Source organism: Cynara cardunculus (genome assembly GCF_001531365.2).
Source record: "Cynara cardunculus var. scolymus isolate 2C chromosome LG 8, CcrdV1, whole genome shotgun sequence".
NCBI classification, from domain to species: domain Eukaryota; kingdom Viridiplantae; phylum Streptophyta; class Magnoliopsida; order Asterales; family Asteraceae; genus Cynara; species Cynara cardunculus.
In genome coordinates this window covers 20,070,034-20,087,034 of record NC_037535.1, presented here as the reverse complement: position 1 = coordinate 20,087,034, position 17,001 = coordinate 20,070,034, and the positions used below count along the sequence as shown (strand labels likewise).

General features: G+C 35.2%; 4 protein-coding genes across 4 annotated transcripts; all 4 read right to left on the bottom strand.

The window, feature by feature from the left end:
* Positions 1-7,625: 7,625 nt before the first annotated feature.
* Positions 7,626-8,102, bottom strand: LOC112516282 (pathogenesis-related leaf protein 4-like). The gene has a single exon (XM_025123299.1). It carries the CDS (start codon positions 8,100-8,102, stop codon positions 7,626-7,628), a length of 477 nt encoding a protein of 158 aa, XP_024979067.1.
* A 3,804-nt stretch (positions 8,103-11,906) lies between these two features.
* Positions 11,907-12,386, bottom strand: LOC112516382 (pathogenesis-related protein 1-like). Its single transcript, XM_025123392.1, has one exon. The coding sequence runs from the start codon at positions 12,384-12,386 to the stop codon at positions 11,907-11,909; it is 480 nt and encodes a 159-aa protein (XP_024979160.1).
* A 2,230-nt stretch (positions 12,387-14,616) lies between these two features.
* LOC112517326 (basic form of pathogenesis-related protein 1-like) lies at positions 14,617-15,096 on the bottom strand. The gene has a single exon (XM_025124722.1). The coding sequence runs from the start codon at positions 15,094-15,096 to the stop codon at positions 14,617-14,619; it is 480 nt and encodes a 159-aa protein (XP_024980490.1).
* A 1,253-nt stretch (positions 15,097-16,349) lies between these two features.
* LOC112516963 (pathogenesis-related protein PR-1 type-like) lies at positions 16,350-16,835 on the bottom strand. Its single transcript, XM_025124236.1, has one exon. The coding sequence runs from the start codon at positions 16,833-16,835 to the stop codon at positions 16,350-16,352; it is 486 nt and encodes a 161-aa protein (XP_024980004.1).
* Positions 16,836-17,001: the final 166 nt, after the last annotated feature.

Here is a 17,001-nt window from a genome sequence, read left to right as displayed (position 1 = left end):
CCTACATCACCTTCACCTTCATCTTCATACCCTTTCCCATGGCGGTCGCAAACACCCACCCCAACTTCGGCTACTGTAAATCACCCCAGTGATCTCTGGCAACAAGCTTTCTTCTTTACCTCTCTTAACTCATCTCTATCAGGACCTGCCACCAACTCTCTTCACACCATCTCTACCCATCTCCACACCACCTCTACCCATTTCTTGTTCACCCACATACTCAACAGAAAAAAAAAACCAACCCGTAGTTGAGGGTAGCTCGTAGAGGTGTAGTTGAAGGTAAAAGTAGATATCGATAGGTGTAGTTGCCGATAAGAAGCCGGGAGTTGGGGGGCTGGAAGGTGGGAGTACATATTAATTTATGTCGGACAGGTAATGATGGGTAAAGCCATCATTGATAGATCAACGACCGTTATAGTCACTGACACATCAACGACGACGACATGGATATATAAATAAGAAATAGGTAGGAAAAAGAATAATTTTTAGACATCGGTAAACGTGGAATAAAACCCAATAGCTCCATTAAAGCCTATTTGAACCGAAAAAAATCCACTAAGATCCATTAAATTCTACCAAAATCCAATAAAACCCAATAATACATATAAAAGTCCAATTGAACCGAATAAAGTCAATAGATCCATTAAATGTAACTGAACATACGACTACTCCGTTGATAATATTTAATAAAAAAGTTTATAATAACTTAAACTTGGAAAAAATTAAAATTAAAACATTTTTTTTTAAATTTCCAACGGCTTTCCGAAGGAAATTAAATTCCATCGGAAATTTCAAAGAAAAAATGTTTTTTATTTTTTTCCTAACAAAGATACCGACAGAATTTAATTTTTTTAAATAAAAATTAAATTTTGTCGGAAATCCGTCGGAAATTTTAAAAGAAAAAATGTTTATTTTTATTTTTTTCCTAACAAGATATATATATATATATATATATATATATATATATGTATGTATAAAGGATTAAAATTTCCGACGGAATTCATTTAAATTCCGTCGGAAATTTTAAAAGAAAAAATGTTTTTTTATTTTTTTCCTAACAAGATATATATATATATATATATATATATATATATATATAGAGAGAGAGAGAGAGAGAGAGAGAGAGAGAGTTTGCTTCAAATACAGCCCATCGTATTTGTACAACCAATGCAACCTAATATATTGAGATATTTATGGAAATGATGAAAGTTCATTTATTATGATTTAATTATTTATGGAAGATGAATATGGTTCAATAATTATGATCGATACTTTATATTTGGAAACAATAAAAACTTATACGAAATCACATATTAATCAAATGAAATGGACGGTTGAGATTGAGTTGTATTGGTTGTACAAATGTCAAGGATTGTATAATATATAAAGGTTTAATTAGCGTTAATAAAAAACAATTTCTGACGGAATTCGATTTGTTTTTATTTAAAATTAAATTCCGTCGGAAATTGTTTTTGATTAACGCTAATTAATTTATTTAAATAAATTAGACAAATTTTGCGACGGATTTCCGACGGATTTCCGACGGATTTGTGATTGTATTGAATAAGTAAAAAATCGGTCAGAAATCCGTTGAAAAACCGTTTTAAATAATTTAAATTTTTTTCCAAAAAATTCAGTGGGAATTTGTGGAGGATCTGTGGCGGATATGGATAAATGTTGACTTTGTTTGACTTTTTTGGGATCCGTCGGTAATATTTCCGATGGAATTTCCGCCAGAAAAATCCGTCGGTGATACCCTTTTTATTAGTAGTGTAAATATTTTTGAACTATCCAATAGATTTTACCATCGTCGGAAAATTTATACGTAGTAGGAGTTTGGTTTGTGAACCGTCGATAATTGTTAGAACCCTTGTTATAAAACTGGAAAAATTCACATGTGTATGTATATGTAGAGAACAAATCGTATGTAAAATCAAACAAAAAAAATGAGAAATGACGTTTTTGTGAATATATGTATAATATATCGAAAATCTTATCATAGAAAGAGAATAACTAACTTGAAATCGACGAAGGATGAATGATTAGACAGAGGCCTACAACGCAGTGTCCTTAAACAGAATTTCGCCCCTACCCGTGCATAGTTTCGAGCGTTTGTTTAGAGGATTCAACTATCTATTCGGTTCTTGCACGAGAACTCGAATCTGTCGAGTTTCCTTATATGATCATGGATCGAATTTTTGAGAGAGAACCAGAGAAGAACTTGGGAGGAAAAAAAAACGATGGTACAAATTCTGGAGAAAAAAAAAACGTACATTCATAGGGCAGTTATATGGTAGTAAAAAAAAATCTAAACCAAGACCAGAAAGCCATATATATATATATATATGTCAAGCTTCCCCTACTAACCCAATCCAAGATCCTTAGATACACTACAAAAATGTAGAGTATCAGCGAGGGAAAAATCCCTCGCAAATCCTTCGCTGATCCGTCGCTGATACTCCGTCGGTCAAATAGTCGTAGATAATGCTATCAGCGAGGGAAGTATTTTTGCGACGGATCTGCGAGGGAACTTTCAGTGACGGATCTGCGAGGGAACCTTCAGCGACGGATCTGCGAGGGAACCTTCAGCGATGGATCTGCGACGAAACCTTTAGCGACGGATCTGCGACGGAACCTTCATCGACGGATTAGCGAGAGAATTTTCAAGGACTTTTAGCGACGGATTTTCCCTCGCTAATTTGTATAAATTTAAAAAATAAATTTTTTGAAATTGCATAATTCCTGTATATATTTTTAAAAAACCTGAAAATAATAATATAACAAACAAAAACTGTGAACAAATTTTAACTAACMAATTCATACGATTTAAAATATGGATTCATACAATTTAAAATATTCAATTCATACAATTTAATCTTCAAATACATACAATCTAACTATCGGGAGGTGTGGGAGGTGGGAAAACGTATCCTGACTGCCGCATAAACGTAGCAAAATGCTCGGATAATGCGGCATGTTGGGCTAATGCAACAGCTTGTCTAGCCTGTTCGGCCTCCAAATCTACCCTATTCTTCCGTTCGGTCTCCAGTTCCTCTTCTACCCTTGCCAACTTCTCTCTCAACTCCGTTACCTGTAAATATTCAATATTCGACAAAATCAATAATTTGTTCACAATTTTAGTAATGAGAAAGTTTATAACAATATAACCAACATACCTCCGCTCTTGACTCGTATGATGACTCGCTACTGCTACATCTACCCGTCATAGCATAAGAGGGATCCTAGGTGGTCATGAAACCAAATATTCAGCCTTTCCTCCGTCCTCCGACACTTTGCTCCCAAAGAGATGCCTCATCAGGGAGAGGGCTGTCGGTACTAGATTGTGACTCACCCCTAAGCGATTGAAATCGCTCCTATGGTTCACCAAAACAAAAATGGGTGAGGTTATGTATGTAGATATTTCAGCAGCATAACGACTRTAAATCAAACATAACCAATGCATGTATTTAACAACTAAGCATTCTAATAATACCAATGTTCGAAGTCACATTCTCAACCTACTTACTTAGCCTAACGTCTGCCCAACAATGGCAGTCCAAACTAATAGCATCACTATGTTTATTGAAATATATTACCTTAAACCTACCAAACGTATCTATTAACCAAAGTAATGGTTTTARAAAACTTACATGATACCTAGCAGCTTTCGGGTAACTGAACTGAGGAGGATCGGTAGGCGGKTYGGACGAACCTTGRTCGAACTTCCGGTTCRTGYAGTGAGTGCGCTCAAACACCTCAGTAGCAGTAGGCTCACGACCCATTACTTGTGCCTACATTAGACAATTAGGTTAAGTTGTTACTAACATAAAGAACGAATTACATTTTCAAAAAAGATTAGATACTCACCATCCGGTCTCGATGTTGTGCCGTACTAATCGATCCCCCAGTGTGTCTGGAGGACACCCCCTCAAACTGGATGTTCCGATTGGCCCGATTGATCCTAGATTTCCTTTTCCAAGCCTCGGTATCCCAAACCTGTTAAAAACAGAGCACATATATAAGACGAAAGTCGGTACACATAAGAGATGCATACCGTATCAATCATCTGCAGCCAAAACCTGTCTGGTATCCATACGGGATGGTGTAATCTAATCCGTGAGAAGTCCTCACCATCCCATTGTTGATCACCAGGATAAGTCTGTGCCACGGCCCAATCACATGCAGAGCTCATCCAATCAGAGTACCTGTTGTGCATGGCTTTGGTCCATAATAAATGAACCGTGTCATCTAGCTCAGGTTTCCACTGGAACTTAGCCTACATACACAATGTTTGTATAAATGTAAAAACAATAACTTTGTATGTATAATTACATTAAAATGGTACACCAACCCTAAATCGCTGGAACATTAAGTCACGTGCTTCCTGAGGTACTTCATTCCATCTATGCCACGGACCAGCAAAGGAAGACCTGAAGATRGTCGTCATCTCTCGGACAACATGGGCATCTTTAAACCTGTACAATTAAAAAAAATTACAACACAAAGACATTCATATTATTTTATTATGTAATAAAAAGTCTTATACCACATCTACTTACCCATGGCCTAACAAAGACAGATGTCTTCGGTGGCTCGGATGACTCGGTGTCGGCATCTCTATGTTGGGGCCTCTCCCCAACCCCGAACCTGTCGAAGCTGGGGTCTCCATGGCCACCTCTTGCTCATCTAAACCGCGAAAAGCGGTGTCCAAAAACTCTACAATGTCATCGACAGGGACAGAGTTGCTACCCCTACCAGACATGGGGCTGCCGCGACTCACATACCGGTCTCTACCACGCTCTCGGCGTGACATCAGTGAGGGATCAGCGAGGGAATCTGATTTTTGTCATTTCCCTCGCTGATCCCTCGCTGATAAATGAGGGATCAGCGAGGGAATCTGATTTTTGCCATTTCCCTCGCTGATCCCTTGCTGATCAGCGATGGATCAGCGAGGGAATTGTCCTATTTTCTTGATATTCTTGATTTTTATGTGTTACATGTACACATTTATATATTTAGGTATTCGTATATTCATTCTCAGTTTTATTGGGCTTTAACCAATTTAACTGGGTTTTGTTCGATTTTATTGGGACTTAATCCATTTACCGGGCTATTTTGAGTGTATCGAGCCTTAATGAACTTTATTCGGTTTAATGGGCCTCAATGGGCTTTATTCGGTTTAATGGACCTTAATGGGCTTTATTCGGTTTTATTAATTAATTTTTGTAATATTCTTAAAAATAATAAATAATTGGAAATTTAATAATCAATAATTAAAAAATTAATAAGTAATTAAATTTATAGTTGTAAAATAAAAAAATGGCGAAAATCAGCTTCCCTCACTGATCAGTGAGGGATCAGCGAGGGAATCTGATTTTTGCCATTTCCCTCGTTGATCAGTGAGGGATCAGCGAAGGAATCTGATTTTTACCATTTCCTTCGCTGATCCCTCGCTGTATTTTTATTTGTTACATGTACACATTTATATATTTAGGTAGTGTATGTATACATGTGCATGTGTTATAAGTATATATGTTCATCAGCCCGTGTCATATACATATGTTTACACGACGTTTTATGTGTTATATGTATATACACGTCGGTCAATGTTATATACATATATATACACGATGTGTACTGATTGCCATACCTATATCGGATCGATGTATATTGTTTAAACATATGTGAATGTATAGATAGTGTGTGTGTGTGTTATATGCAGATTTATTCGGCTTTATTGTGTCTTAACCCATTTAACTGGCTTTGTTCGATTTTATTGGGTCGTAATCCATTTATCGGGCTTCATTGAGTTTATCGGGCTTTAGTGAACTTTATTCAGTTTTATTTGACTTTATTCGGTTTAATGGGCCTCAATGGGCTTTATTCGGTTTAATGAGCCTTAATGGGCTTTATTCGGTTTTATTAATTAATTTTTGTAATATTCTAAAAAATAATAAATAATTGAAAATTTAATAATCAATAATTAAAAATTAATAAGTAATTAAATTTGTAGTCGTAAATAACAAAATGTCAAAAATCAGATTTTCTCGCTGATCCCTCGCTGATCAGTGAGGGATCAGCGAGGGAATCTGATTTTTGTCATTTCCCTCGCTGATCCCTCGCTGATCAGTGAGGGATCAGCGAGGGAATCTGATTTTTGTCATTTCCCTCGCTGATCCCTCGCTGATCAGTGAGGGATCAGCGAGGGAATCTGATTTTTGTCATTTCCCTCGCTGATCCCTCGCTGATCAGTGAGGGATCAGCGAGGGAATCTGATTTTTGTCATTTCCCTCGCTGATCCCTCGCTGATCAGTGAGGGATCAGCGAGGGAATCTGATTTTTGCCATTTCCCCCGCTGATCCCTCGCTGATCAGTGAGGGATCAGCGAGAGAATCTGATTTTTGTCATTTCCCTCGCTGATCAGCGGGGGATCAGCGAGGGAATTGTCCTATTTTCTTGATTTTTATGTGTTACATGTATACATTTATATATTTAGGTATTCGTATATTCATTCTCGGTTTTATTGGCCCTTAACCCATTTAACTGGGCCTTAATCCATTTACCGGGCTATTTTGAGTGTATCGGGCCTTAATGAACTTTATTCGGTTTAATGGGCTTTATTCGGTTTTATGGGCCTTATTCGGTTTAATTAATTAATTTTTGTAATATTCTAATAAATAATAAATAATTGGAAATTTAATAATAAATAATTAAAAATTAATAAGTAATTAAATTTGTAGTTATAAAATAAAAAAATTGTTGAAAATCAGTTTCTAGACAATCCCTCGCAGATCAGTGAGGGATCAGCGAGGGATTGTCTAGAAACTGAATCTCTCGCTGATCCCTCGCTGATCTGCGAGGGATTAGCGATGGATTCATTTTCTGGGCAATCCCTCGCTGATCTCTCGCAGATCAGCAAGGGATCAGCGAGGGAATAGCCAAAAACTGAATCCGTCGCTGATCCCTCGCAGATTAGCGAGGGATCAGCGAGGGAATAGCCAGAAACTGTATCCTTCGCTGATCCCTCGCAGATCAGCGAGGGATCAGCGATGGTATAGCCAAAAACTGAATCCCTCGCTGATCAGCGAGAGATTCATTTTCTGGACAATCCCTCGCTGATCTGCGAGGGATTTTTTCCCTCGCTGATGGTCGCCGCTGATACCTAGTTTTCTAGTAGTCATGGGATTGTGTTCAAATTTGATAAGGCTTATGAGACTAGCCTTATGAGCTTCTCAAATGTTACATTTCGTTTCTACGTGGGAACAAATCCCTTAACATTATCCCAACAATAATCAGTATCACCGACGGAAATAAACAGTTGGTGATATTTCTATTTCTAGTAATGGATATTAATGTAACAGATTGAACTTATTATTGAGATAAATAACAAATTACATAAAGATATCTACCTTTAATCAGCTATTCTTTTTCACTTCAAGTAACAATAGGTAATTCCAAAATGCACATACAAGCACTCTACAATTCGACTCCGAGAAGTATCAACCATATCAAAATTGTTAAAGTTCCACCCAGTTGACTAATATGAAACTTCAATGGTTTGTAGAATTGCTTACATGACAAAATTATTTCATTGCGGGACAAATGGCATGAGAAAAGAATAAGGATTAATAAGGCCAAACGCCAGGATAGTTCCCTGGAGGGTCATAATTGCAAACGACTACGTAATAATCTTCTTCAGGAGGGTCGCATTTTACCCTAGCACATCCAAGACGTTGCGTATCTTTCCAAACTACTTGAGTATAATGGCCACACATATGTATGCACTCGTTTTTGTTGTAGTCATAGTTTCTTCTCTCATCAACCCACATTTGCACTGCCCACCTACCGCTGAGGTCAGGTCCTTTACCCATGTTCTCACCACCCCCTGGAGAGTGTATCAATTTACAATCTGTCCTTTGGGCGGCCCACTTCTCCGCTCGTTGAACCAGTGCAGGGTCCCAAGTTAGAGGAGGCAAACCCAAAGCTTTTCTAATACAACTATGCATATGAAGGTAATCGCTTGGTTCACTGTGTGCATGAGATACATGTAGTATTGCCAATGATATCACAAGGAGAAGCATGGTGTTATGCCAATGTCCCATCTTTCTATATGAGGTGACAACATTGACAAACGGGTATTTATATGTTGTGAATATAGAGGAAGTCAAAGTGAAATGCAAAAGGTGAGGAACAATAATAGGAAACCATGCAAAAAGGACACTTGATGGAGCTAGAAGTCCCAAATTTTTCATCCAACTAAAATTTTGGACATAAAACCACCAGATTAGACGATTTTCATAATTGACGAAATCAACAAACAATCGTGAACCATTACTTTGAAAGAGCTAGAAAATAGTGTTGATTTGCCATTTGTTCCTTTTCCATTTTCATAATTGACTAAATCAACAAACATCTTTCAAAGCAACCACGCCCTACGCTCCTTGACCGGAAATGGGACTCACATTATTTGTGATGAATCGTCAGCCATTTTAGGTCGATTTTAACGCTCTTTAATTTATGTGGTGCTATAAGGCAGGTTGTTTGCGGCATTTTGACACCAAAATCACTAAAAACAAGTTGAAACATGTTTGAAATTTCACCGAATTGCAATTAGGGTTTTCGTCTTATATTGCTCTTCACTGGACTACTGTGGAAAAGTTTCCTTACAACTTTTATCTTAAGATGGTCAACTGTGATCATCTTTATTTGGCAAAGATATACTAAATCATTTTAATTTACTTAAGCTACTAATCATCTTGATTTAGCGAGAAGATTGTTTCTTAAAATATAGGGTGATATCTTGATATCAAATATACTGGGTTTAGGTAATTTTATCATCAAACCAGGCATATGTGATTATCATTTTGAGGTTTTTGGATTTAGGTAAAAAAAATCATAATTGGTATCAAAACATTGATTCAAGCTCACGTTTTTTTATCTAAACAATTTGATTAATTCACTCCTTACTGCTAGAATGTGTACCTTATAATCTTCAATATATATGATTCGGTTTCATGATCCATTAATATACCTAAATTAGAAAGAAAAACGGGAATCGATATTAGGAGAAATTGATGAACCTAGATTTGGAATCCATGAAGAAAACCCTAACTTTCATATGAGCAAACCTCAACAAATATAATGTATTTCCAAATTATAGTTTATCAACCCCTTGTTTTTCTTTGTTACATGTCTTAAATGAGCTGATTTGGATTCCATGTCATTCTGATTACATGGGAAATGTCACATCAACGATATGTTACACGTGGACGTCCCACATGGAGAACGACATGACATGGAAATCTGATAGTTTATGTCATTTGATCTTAATTCAAATCAAACAGTTATCCATTGTTATAATACGTAAATTTTTCAAAATACGATACTTTAATAAAAAAGAATTTTTATGTATATTGTTGTAATAAAGAAAAATTAAAGTACAATTTTATAATAAGAAAATTTGTGTAAACAAGTTGCTATTTTATGTAATTAACCCTTAATTTTAATCCAACAATTAACCTACCATACTGCCAACTAAGGGAGTTGAAATTGAGTTAGTCATGGATTAGCCGAACTCAACCCACCAATAGTATATAATGCCAAACTCCTAGATGCGGATGGTCTTGAACTCCTAGAAGAAGCCAGAATAGCAATGTTTTCCATGTCAATATCTCATGGTCCTTAAGCCTAAGCTGGTAAAACATTCACTTTAGATCTTGAAAGCCGATGTTAATATTGATCGTCACCACACTCATTCTTTTTATTTTTTTTCATAAATTTAATTTATTTAAACTATATAAGTAGAAGGATGTGATCACAATAATGTATGAACAGTTATAATACAATATCTACTTAGAGAGATTTGACAAATCACATGTAAGACTGTAACAACCTTCATTTTATGGTTCCTTTATGATTAATTAGTTCGCATGCTAGGGAATTCAATTGTTCATTGGAGTTGTTTAACTTGAACATGACCTTTAGAAAGAAGGCCACATGTAAGAACCATATAACGCATGCCATTGCAATCCGTATATTATTTCTATCTAGTATATATACTCACATGGTGCGAAAACTAGCCAGTAAACCTTTCCTCTTGAATTCTATCAAGTGCAACATCATCAATATTCGGTTGTTTGTCGAATTTCTTCATCAAAGGTCGACTGGAAATGTTGAACTTCTACATAGTTGAACAAGACGTATCTATGGACCATCTCCACGTCATATTCACTCAAGATTATTTGTTTTCCACCCTTCGCGAATAGTGGACGAGATGGAACCTTGAATATGCTTAGTTCAACTAGGAATATCTGAGGCAAAGTTCCTTGACTGACAATTATGTTTTGTTTCTATTGTTGGATCAAATAGGTAGAAAAGTCATTTACAAGGTTCAACTCATGATAGAGTCCTCAACCCTTGCTTTGTTTCAAACCGTTCTCTTCAACGACCCAAATTGCCAGAATAGGCAATGAAATACATGTTATGGATGGAAAGAGTGTTTCATATGAATATATTGTACTAGCTTTTAATAAAATAAGAAATTACTCTCATAGAGATACATCCACCTATATTGGATCAGACCATGGTGTACACCTTCATGTGTCAAATGTATCACGTGATGTTTCATTGAATCAAAGATTCCAGGCGAAAAGACCTTTTCCAACTTGAAAATTGTTTGAACAATACTTGTTTGCAATAGAACCAAGTCATCTATGTGTAATACCCTTGAACATATCACACGAAAGAATGCGCAAAACTCTGTTATTGCATCCCATTTCGAAGTTGGTATCATCCCTCGTAAGACAAAAGAAAATATAAGATATTTCCAGATTTTCATTATCAATCTAGCAACATCAGGTATACCTTTAAAGTAGTAAAAAAAAGTTGGCTTTATATTTGGTTATATTTGTCATTTTTTAGTAAGAAAAACAAACTAGTTACATTATATAAACCTTTCAAGTTAGCAAATCTCATCTTGTTGCAAACTATTAATGTAGAGGCGACGTTCATGGTGAAAATCCGTTCTTTCAACACTAATAAAATCATCCAGATCAAGTCACTCAAACTTAGTAACTTTGATTGGTCAAAGTCACAAAAAACAAGTTATGCAAATTCAATGTTGTCATACGAATAAACAATTCCGAACTTATCTCTAGGCTAGAGAAAATAATGGTTGGATGCCGGTACCATTTTCCAAATATATACATCGGAGTGTCGAAGGTCGTTACGGCGAAGGGAGAAGGCCAAAGGGTGAAAGGGGTGAGAGAGAGTATTACTGTTGTTGGTGGTATTATTGGTTTAAATAATCAACACAAATGTGAGCAGATTTTTGATTGCTTGTAGAAAAGGATTCACACGTTTCCGGTAAATTATTAATAAAGAAGATATGTAATACGTTTGGACAATCTTGTATCATAACCAAAACATGGGGTGTTACGACAAACTCGTAACAACATAAATCAGTTTTTGTTAAGTGCCTTTTGTGTCTGCATCAGTTTAGTTTATAGTTTCATTTTTGCGCCGTGTTTGATCGTTTTCATGTAGATATTATTTCATTTTTAGTTAATTTACGTTTAATCATTGACAGGGGATATTTCATATTACATTGGTATTTTTGCCTTTTCTTCAGTTTTGACAAATATATTATATTAAAATTTCTTGAAGAGTGACACTCCTTAATTACCTCGACCTTTACAATCTTCTTAAAATAACTTTTATCGTGTCTTAGATTTATTTTTCATTTGATTGAGTTTTATTGTCTCGGATTAAATTATTGGGATTAAATTTCATCAAATTTGTTGACATTCCACCCCATTGACTAATACAAAACTTCAATGGCTTGTGGAATCGCTTACATGACGGAATTATTCTAATGTAGAATAAATGACATAACAAAACAGTAAGGATTAATAAGGACGCACGCCAGGGTAGTTCCCTGGAGGGTCATAATTGCAAACCACCATGTAGAAATCCTGGTTAGGAGGATCACATCTAGCCCTAGCACATCCAAGGCGTAGTGTATCTTTCCAAACTATTTGAGTATAATGACCACACATAGCCGTGCACTCATTTTTGTCGACATCATAGTCCTTTCTCTCATCAAGCCACATTTGCACTGCCCACAAAGCATTGAGGTTGGGACCTTTAGCCATGTTCTCACCGCCCCCTTCGGAGTGTATCATTTGACAATCTTTCCTTTTGTTGACCCACGCCCTTGCTCGTTTAGCCACTTTAGCGTCCCAACATAGCGGAGGCAAACCCAATGCTTTTCTAATACAACTATGCATATGAACATAGTCTTGTTGCTCTTTCTTGTGTGCATGAGATAAACGTAAATTTGTCAATGATATAACAATAACAAGTATGATGCTCCGCCAATGTCCCATCTTCCTATATGAGTTGACAATATTGATCGCGAATGGGTATTTATAAGGTGAAATATGTATTGAATATAGATGCAGTCAAAGTGTAATGCAAAAGGTGAGGAAGAATGAAAGCAAAGCATGCAAAAAGGATATTTTGATGGAGCAAAAAGTCCCAAGTTTTTCACTCGACTAAAATTTTGGGCAGAAAACCACCGCAACTAAATGCTAAACAATAGAAAATTTTCTGGACAAAATCAACAAATAATCATGAACCGTTATTTTGAGTGAAAAAATAGTGTTTGCTAATAATATAAGGGCTCCTTGTTTCTTCTCCAAGACACATCACAAAAGTATATCACTTATAGTAGACAACCACCTAAAAACACTCCACATTAGATTACATTATTTTGTTTCTAAATTTTTTTTAATCTTTGGTGATTCGTCACAAAAAAAAAATGGATCAACATTTTGGGGGTAAAGCCTATCGTTGACCTATTGGTGAAGGGCGGTTTTGACGATGAAGCGTCGACAGTCAGTGATCATTGAAGGATCTGCAATGAACATAATTCACTGACGGATTGACGAAGAGTAAACTCAACAACATAATTGAGAGCCCACTTGTAAATTGTTGGAATAAGAAACGAGATTACTGGTAGGTTATTAAACTATTGAGAGCCGAAACCAAAAAAGCAAGCCGAAATCATGACTTACAGCAAATATTGTGAGCATTTTTATGTTTGAGGGTTTTGGTAATTCATCCAACACCCCCAACACATTTAGGTTGGTCAAAAAGCCAAAAAATCGGCTAGGTCAAGTCCCCAAGCTATAAAGTAGTTTCCTAACAACTAGTGTTTCGAAAAATGCCACCGGGGTTTCTAACCGGTTCTTGTAAGTAGTCCTATAGGACGAATCCTTAGTCAGTTTTCCCATTAAAATCTGCCTAGCCATAACCAATCGAGCCTTAAGCGATCCCAGTTAGGCCCTACCAATCCAAGTCCTAGTTCGAGGTCGTCCTTTGGTGTAACTGGTTCTTGCCTAGCCATCTCTAGGTTATGTTGGAGGTGTTTAGGTTATTAATCTCGACTTTCTCTCCTCTATATATTTCATAAACCTATAAACTAATTTCATGGTACATACGTCTTATATTTTTCATGTATTGATTTTTTGTAAATTACTATTTTTTTTAAAATATACAACCTAACGATAACGACAACCAAAATAAAAATAAATATCATTTACATAATAGAAATTCAAAGATAAAATTATATTTTTATGTGTAAAGAGTCTATAAATAAATTAGAAATTAAAAGAGAATTTATTTTATTAACAATTTTAGAATAATATAATATAATTAATAAAACATTAAACTTATTTTTTAAATATATGGAAAAGAGGAATAGTTCTAATCATATGGCATGGACCGGTTCCTTGCAACGGTTTCTCTAGTAGTTATGTTATAATTTTTCTAAACTAAACTGTTAAAAGTTGAATTTAAAAAAAAAAATTATATTCAACTCTAATAGTTATCTTATTTTAGCAATTCTGTCATTAACTATATTATTAAAATATTTAATACATTTAATACAATGCTATTTTTTTTCTCTTGAATAGTTAAATTCAATGTCTTTTATTGGTGAAAAAGAATTAAATATTATTTATCTCTTTTAAATATGAAGTTTTAGAGATTTCTCTAAACTTGAAGATTTTTACTCTCTCTCTCTCTCTCTCTCTTCTTTTATCTATTTTAGCATATGGTAAAATGTAGCTGTTGGAGCAAAAATGTATCTTTTATCTTTAAAATTTTTATTTTAATATAACTGTTGAAGATGCTGAAAAAACCAAGAGTAATATGTGTATCTGTACAATAATCACTTTGAAGTGTTTAACAAAAAAGTGATTATTATTCTAATTTTTTGATTAATTAGTATAGGTCAAACTATTTAAATCGCGAGAAGCACATAAGAAATTGTTATAAAAATCTAATTATTAAAATAAATGTAAATTTACAAAACTATTCCTAGCTTTCACCAACTATTTTCTTTTTTCACATGTTCAAGTTCCAATAATCACTTTGAAAATGTACATACAAAAATTCCATCCTTCGACGCCAAGAAGTATTAATCTCTTCAACTCCATTACCATTCTGTTCCCGTTTACCGGTAGGAACATTATTAGTCACCGACTCATCGAGTTGCTTACATGACAAATTTATTCCGTTACAGAATAAATGACATGGGAAATTGAACAAGAACTAAAAAGGATGCTCGCCAGCAACGTTCCCTGGAGGGTCGTAATTGCAAACAACCATGTAGCAAGGATTGTCGGGAGGGTCACATTTAACTCTAGCACATCCAACACGTTCAGTATTTCTCCAAACTACTTGAGTATAATGACCACAAACATTTGTTGTGCACTTGTTTTCCTTGTAGTCATAATTCGGTTTCTCATCAACCCACATTTGCACCGCAAATGAACCATTGATGTTTGGCCCAGATGCCATGTTTTCACCGCACCTACCGGAGGGTATCATCTTGCAATCCCTCCTTTGATTGGCCCACGCCTCCGCAGCTTTAGCCAATTCAGCGTCCCAACATAATTGAGGCAATTCGAATAGTCTTCTAATACAACTATGGGCATGGACGAAGTCATCTGGTTCGCTATGTGCGTGAGATAAATGTACAATTGCCATTGATAAAGCAAGAACAAGCAAGATACTTTGCCAATGTCCCATTTTGCTATATGTTTCGAGTCTGTTTGACACAAATAAATATTTGTAGGGTGAAATGCGTTGTGAATAGAGACAACGTCAAAGTGAAACGCAAAGAATGAGGACGAATTACAGGAAAACAAGAAGGACATTTTAGTGGCGCAAAAATATTCAACCTTTTCAACTCAACTGAAATCTTTGGTAGAAATACCACCATAATTAACTAATAATAACCATCATCTAACGTCAACAACTTCACTCTCAAATGGAAAATGATTGTTTATCCTATCTCTTAGGGTTTATTTATTACCATCATTCAAATTTGAACCTCTATTTCTGTGAAGCATTCCAATTGTGTTTTCTTTTAGACATTTTCACATTATAATAAAATTGGGTTTATAGGACACTCCCAAATTTTAAGTGTCTTAATAGACCTCTTTATAGGACTTAGTTTATAGGACCAAAAAAATAAAATGTGCTATCTAAAGGTGTTGTAATAAGTTTATATGACGTTTTTTTGACGTCGTAATAAGTTTTTTAGGACACTTTTAATATAAAACGTCTTATTATCAACTTTATAGAACACTATTTGAAAAACTGCCTATAAAAACAAATGCTCTATAAAAAAATGAGTTTATAGGACACTTTTTCAAAAGTGTCCTATAAAGTTGGTAATGCGACACTTTGTTTAAAAAATGTTCTAAAAAACTTGTTAAGACGCCAAAAAACGTCATATAAACTTATTACAACACCTTTAGATATGACGCTTTATATTTTGATCCTATAAATTAAGTTCTATAAAGCGATCTATTGGAACGCTTAGATATCGGGGGTGTCCTATAAACCCAATTTTGTTGTAGTATGTGTCTCCCTCTTATATTCTGAACATCATCCGTATGTCTATTTTTTTTTTTAACATTGATCGTAAAATAGTTCTAACATTTGTTTTGGTATTAAGGTACGAAAAAACGTATTTCTGAAAATTCAAAATCGGTTCACATACTTTTATAAATATTATTTTAGACTACAAATTTGATTTTGAAGATTTTATAGTTTACAGTGTATATATGTTTTCACGAAGAAAATGTAATTCTAACTATTTGAATTTCAAAGATCTTACGATTTTAAAACAAAATAAAACACAATTTTATATGTTCTTGTTTTTCATATCCCAAGTTTTCTAACTTGATGCATATTTTACAACTGCATTTTGCTTTTATTAGATGCATATCATGTTATACATTTATAGTTTTCTTTAAGACGTACAATTGTCAATCCTAGTAAGGTTTCACACCGATATAGTTTCCTGGAGGTTCATAATTACAAGTAATAAACCATGCTTGATTTAGGCACCTAACCCTAGCACATCCAAGCCGAACTGATGTTTTCCAAACCACTTGCGTATAATGCCCACACATCTTGAAAATAGCGCATGTGTTCGACTTGTAATCGTAGTTAGCCTTCTCGTCGACCCACATCCTCACCGCATCTACACCCGAGAGCTCTCCCGTCCCCCACGCAATATTCTCACCGTATTTATTGGTGTTTGAGTGTCGTAGTGCACAATCAACCTTCCTTCGATTGGCATAGTTTTGGGCGAACTGAGCCACCGTAGCATCCCACTTCATAGGCCCCAAACCGACCTCTTTTCGAGCAGCATTGTGGGCATCAACAAAGTCTTGTGGTGCATTTTGGGCATGAGAATGTAGAATTGATGCTAATATAACACAAACAAGCAGTGACATGTAATATTGGTACCCCATATTGATCTATCAACTCAATGATTAGTATTTATATATGTATTAAGTTTATTGTAGTTGTGAATGAATTATATGAATGGTATTTATGAGGAAATATAGATGTGAATACGAAAGAAGCGTAACAAAGTTGAAAAACAAGAGGAAGATTTCATGGAGTACAAAGTTGCAA

Coding starts and splice junctions, on each gene's coding strand:
- LOC112516963 (XM_025124236.1), bottom strand. CDS start 16,835: ATGGGGTACCAATATTACATGTCACTGCTTGTTTGTGTTATATTAGCA.
- LOC112517326 (XM_025124722.1), bottom strand. CDS start 15,096: ATGGGACATTGGCAAAGTATCTTGCTTGTTCTTGCTTTATCAATGGCA.
- LOC112516382 (XM_025123392.1), bottom strand. CDS start 12,386: ATGGGACATTGGCGGAGCATCATACTTGTTATTGTTATATCATTGACA.
- LOC112516282 (XM_025123299.1), bottom strand. CDS start 8,102: ATGGGACATTGGCATAACACCATGCTTCTCCTTGTGATATCATTGGCA.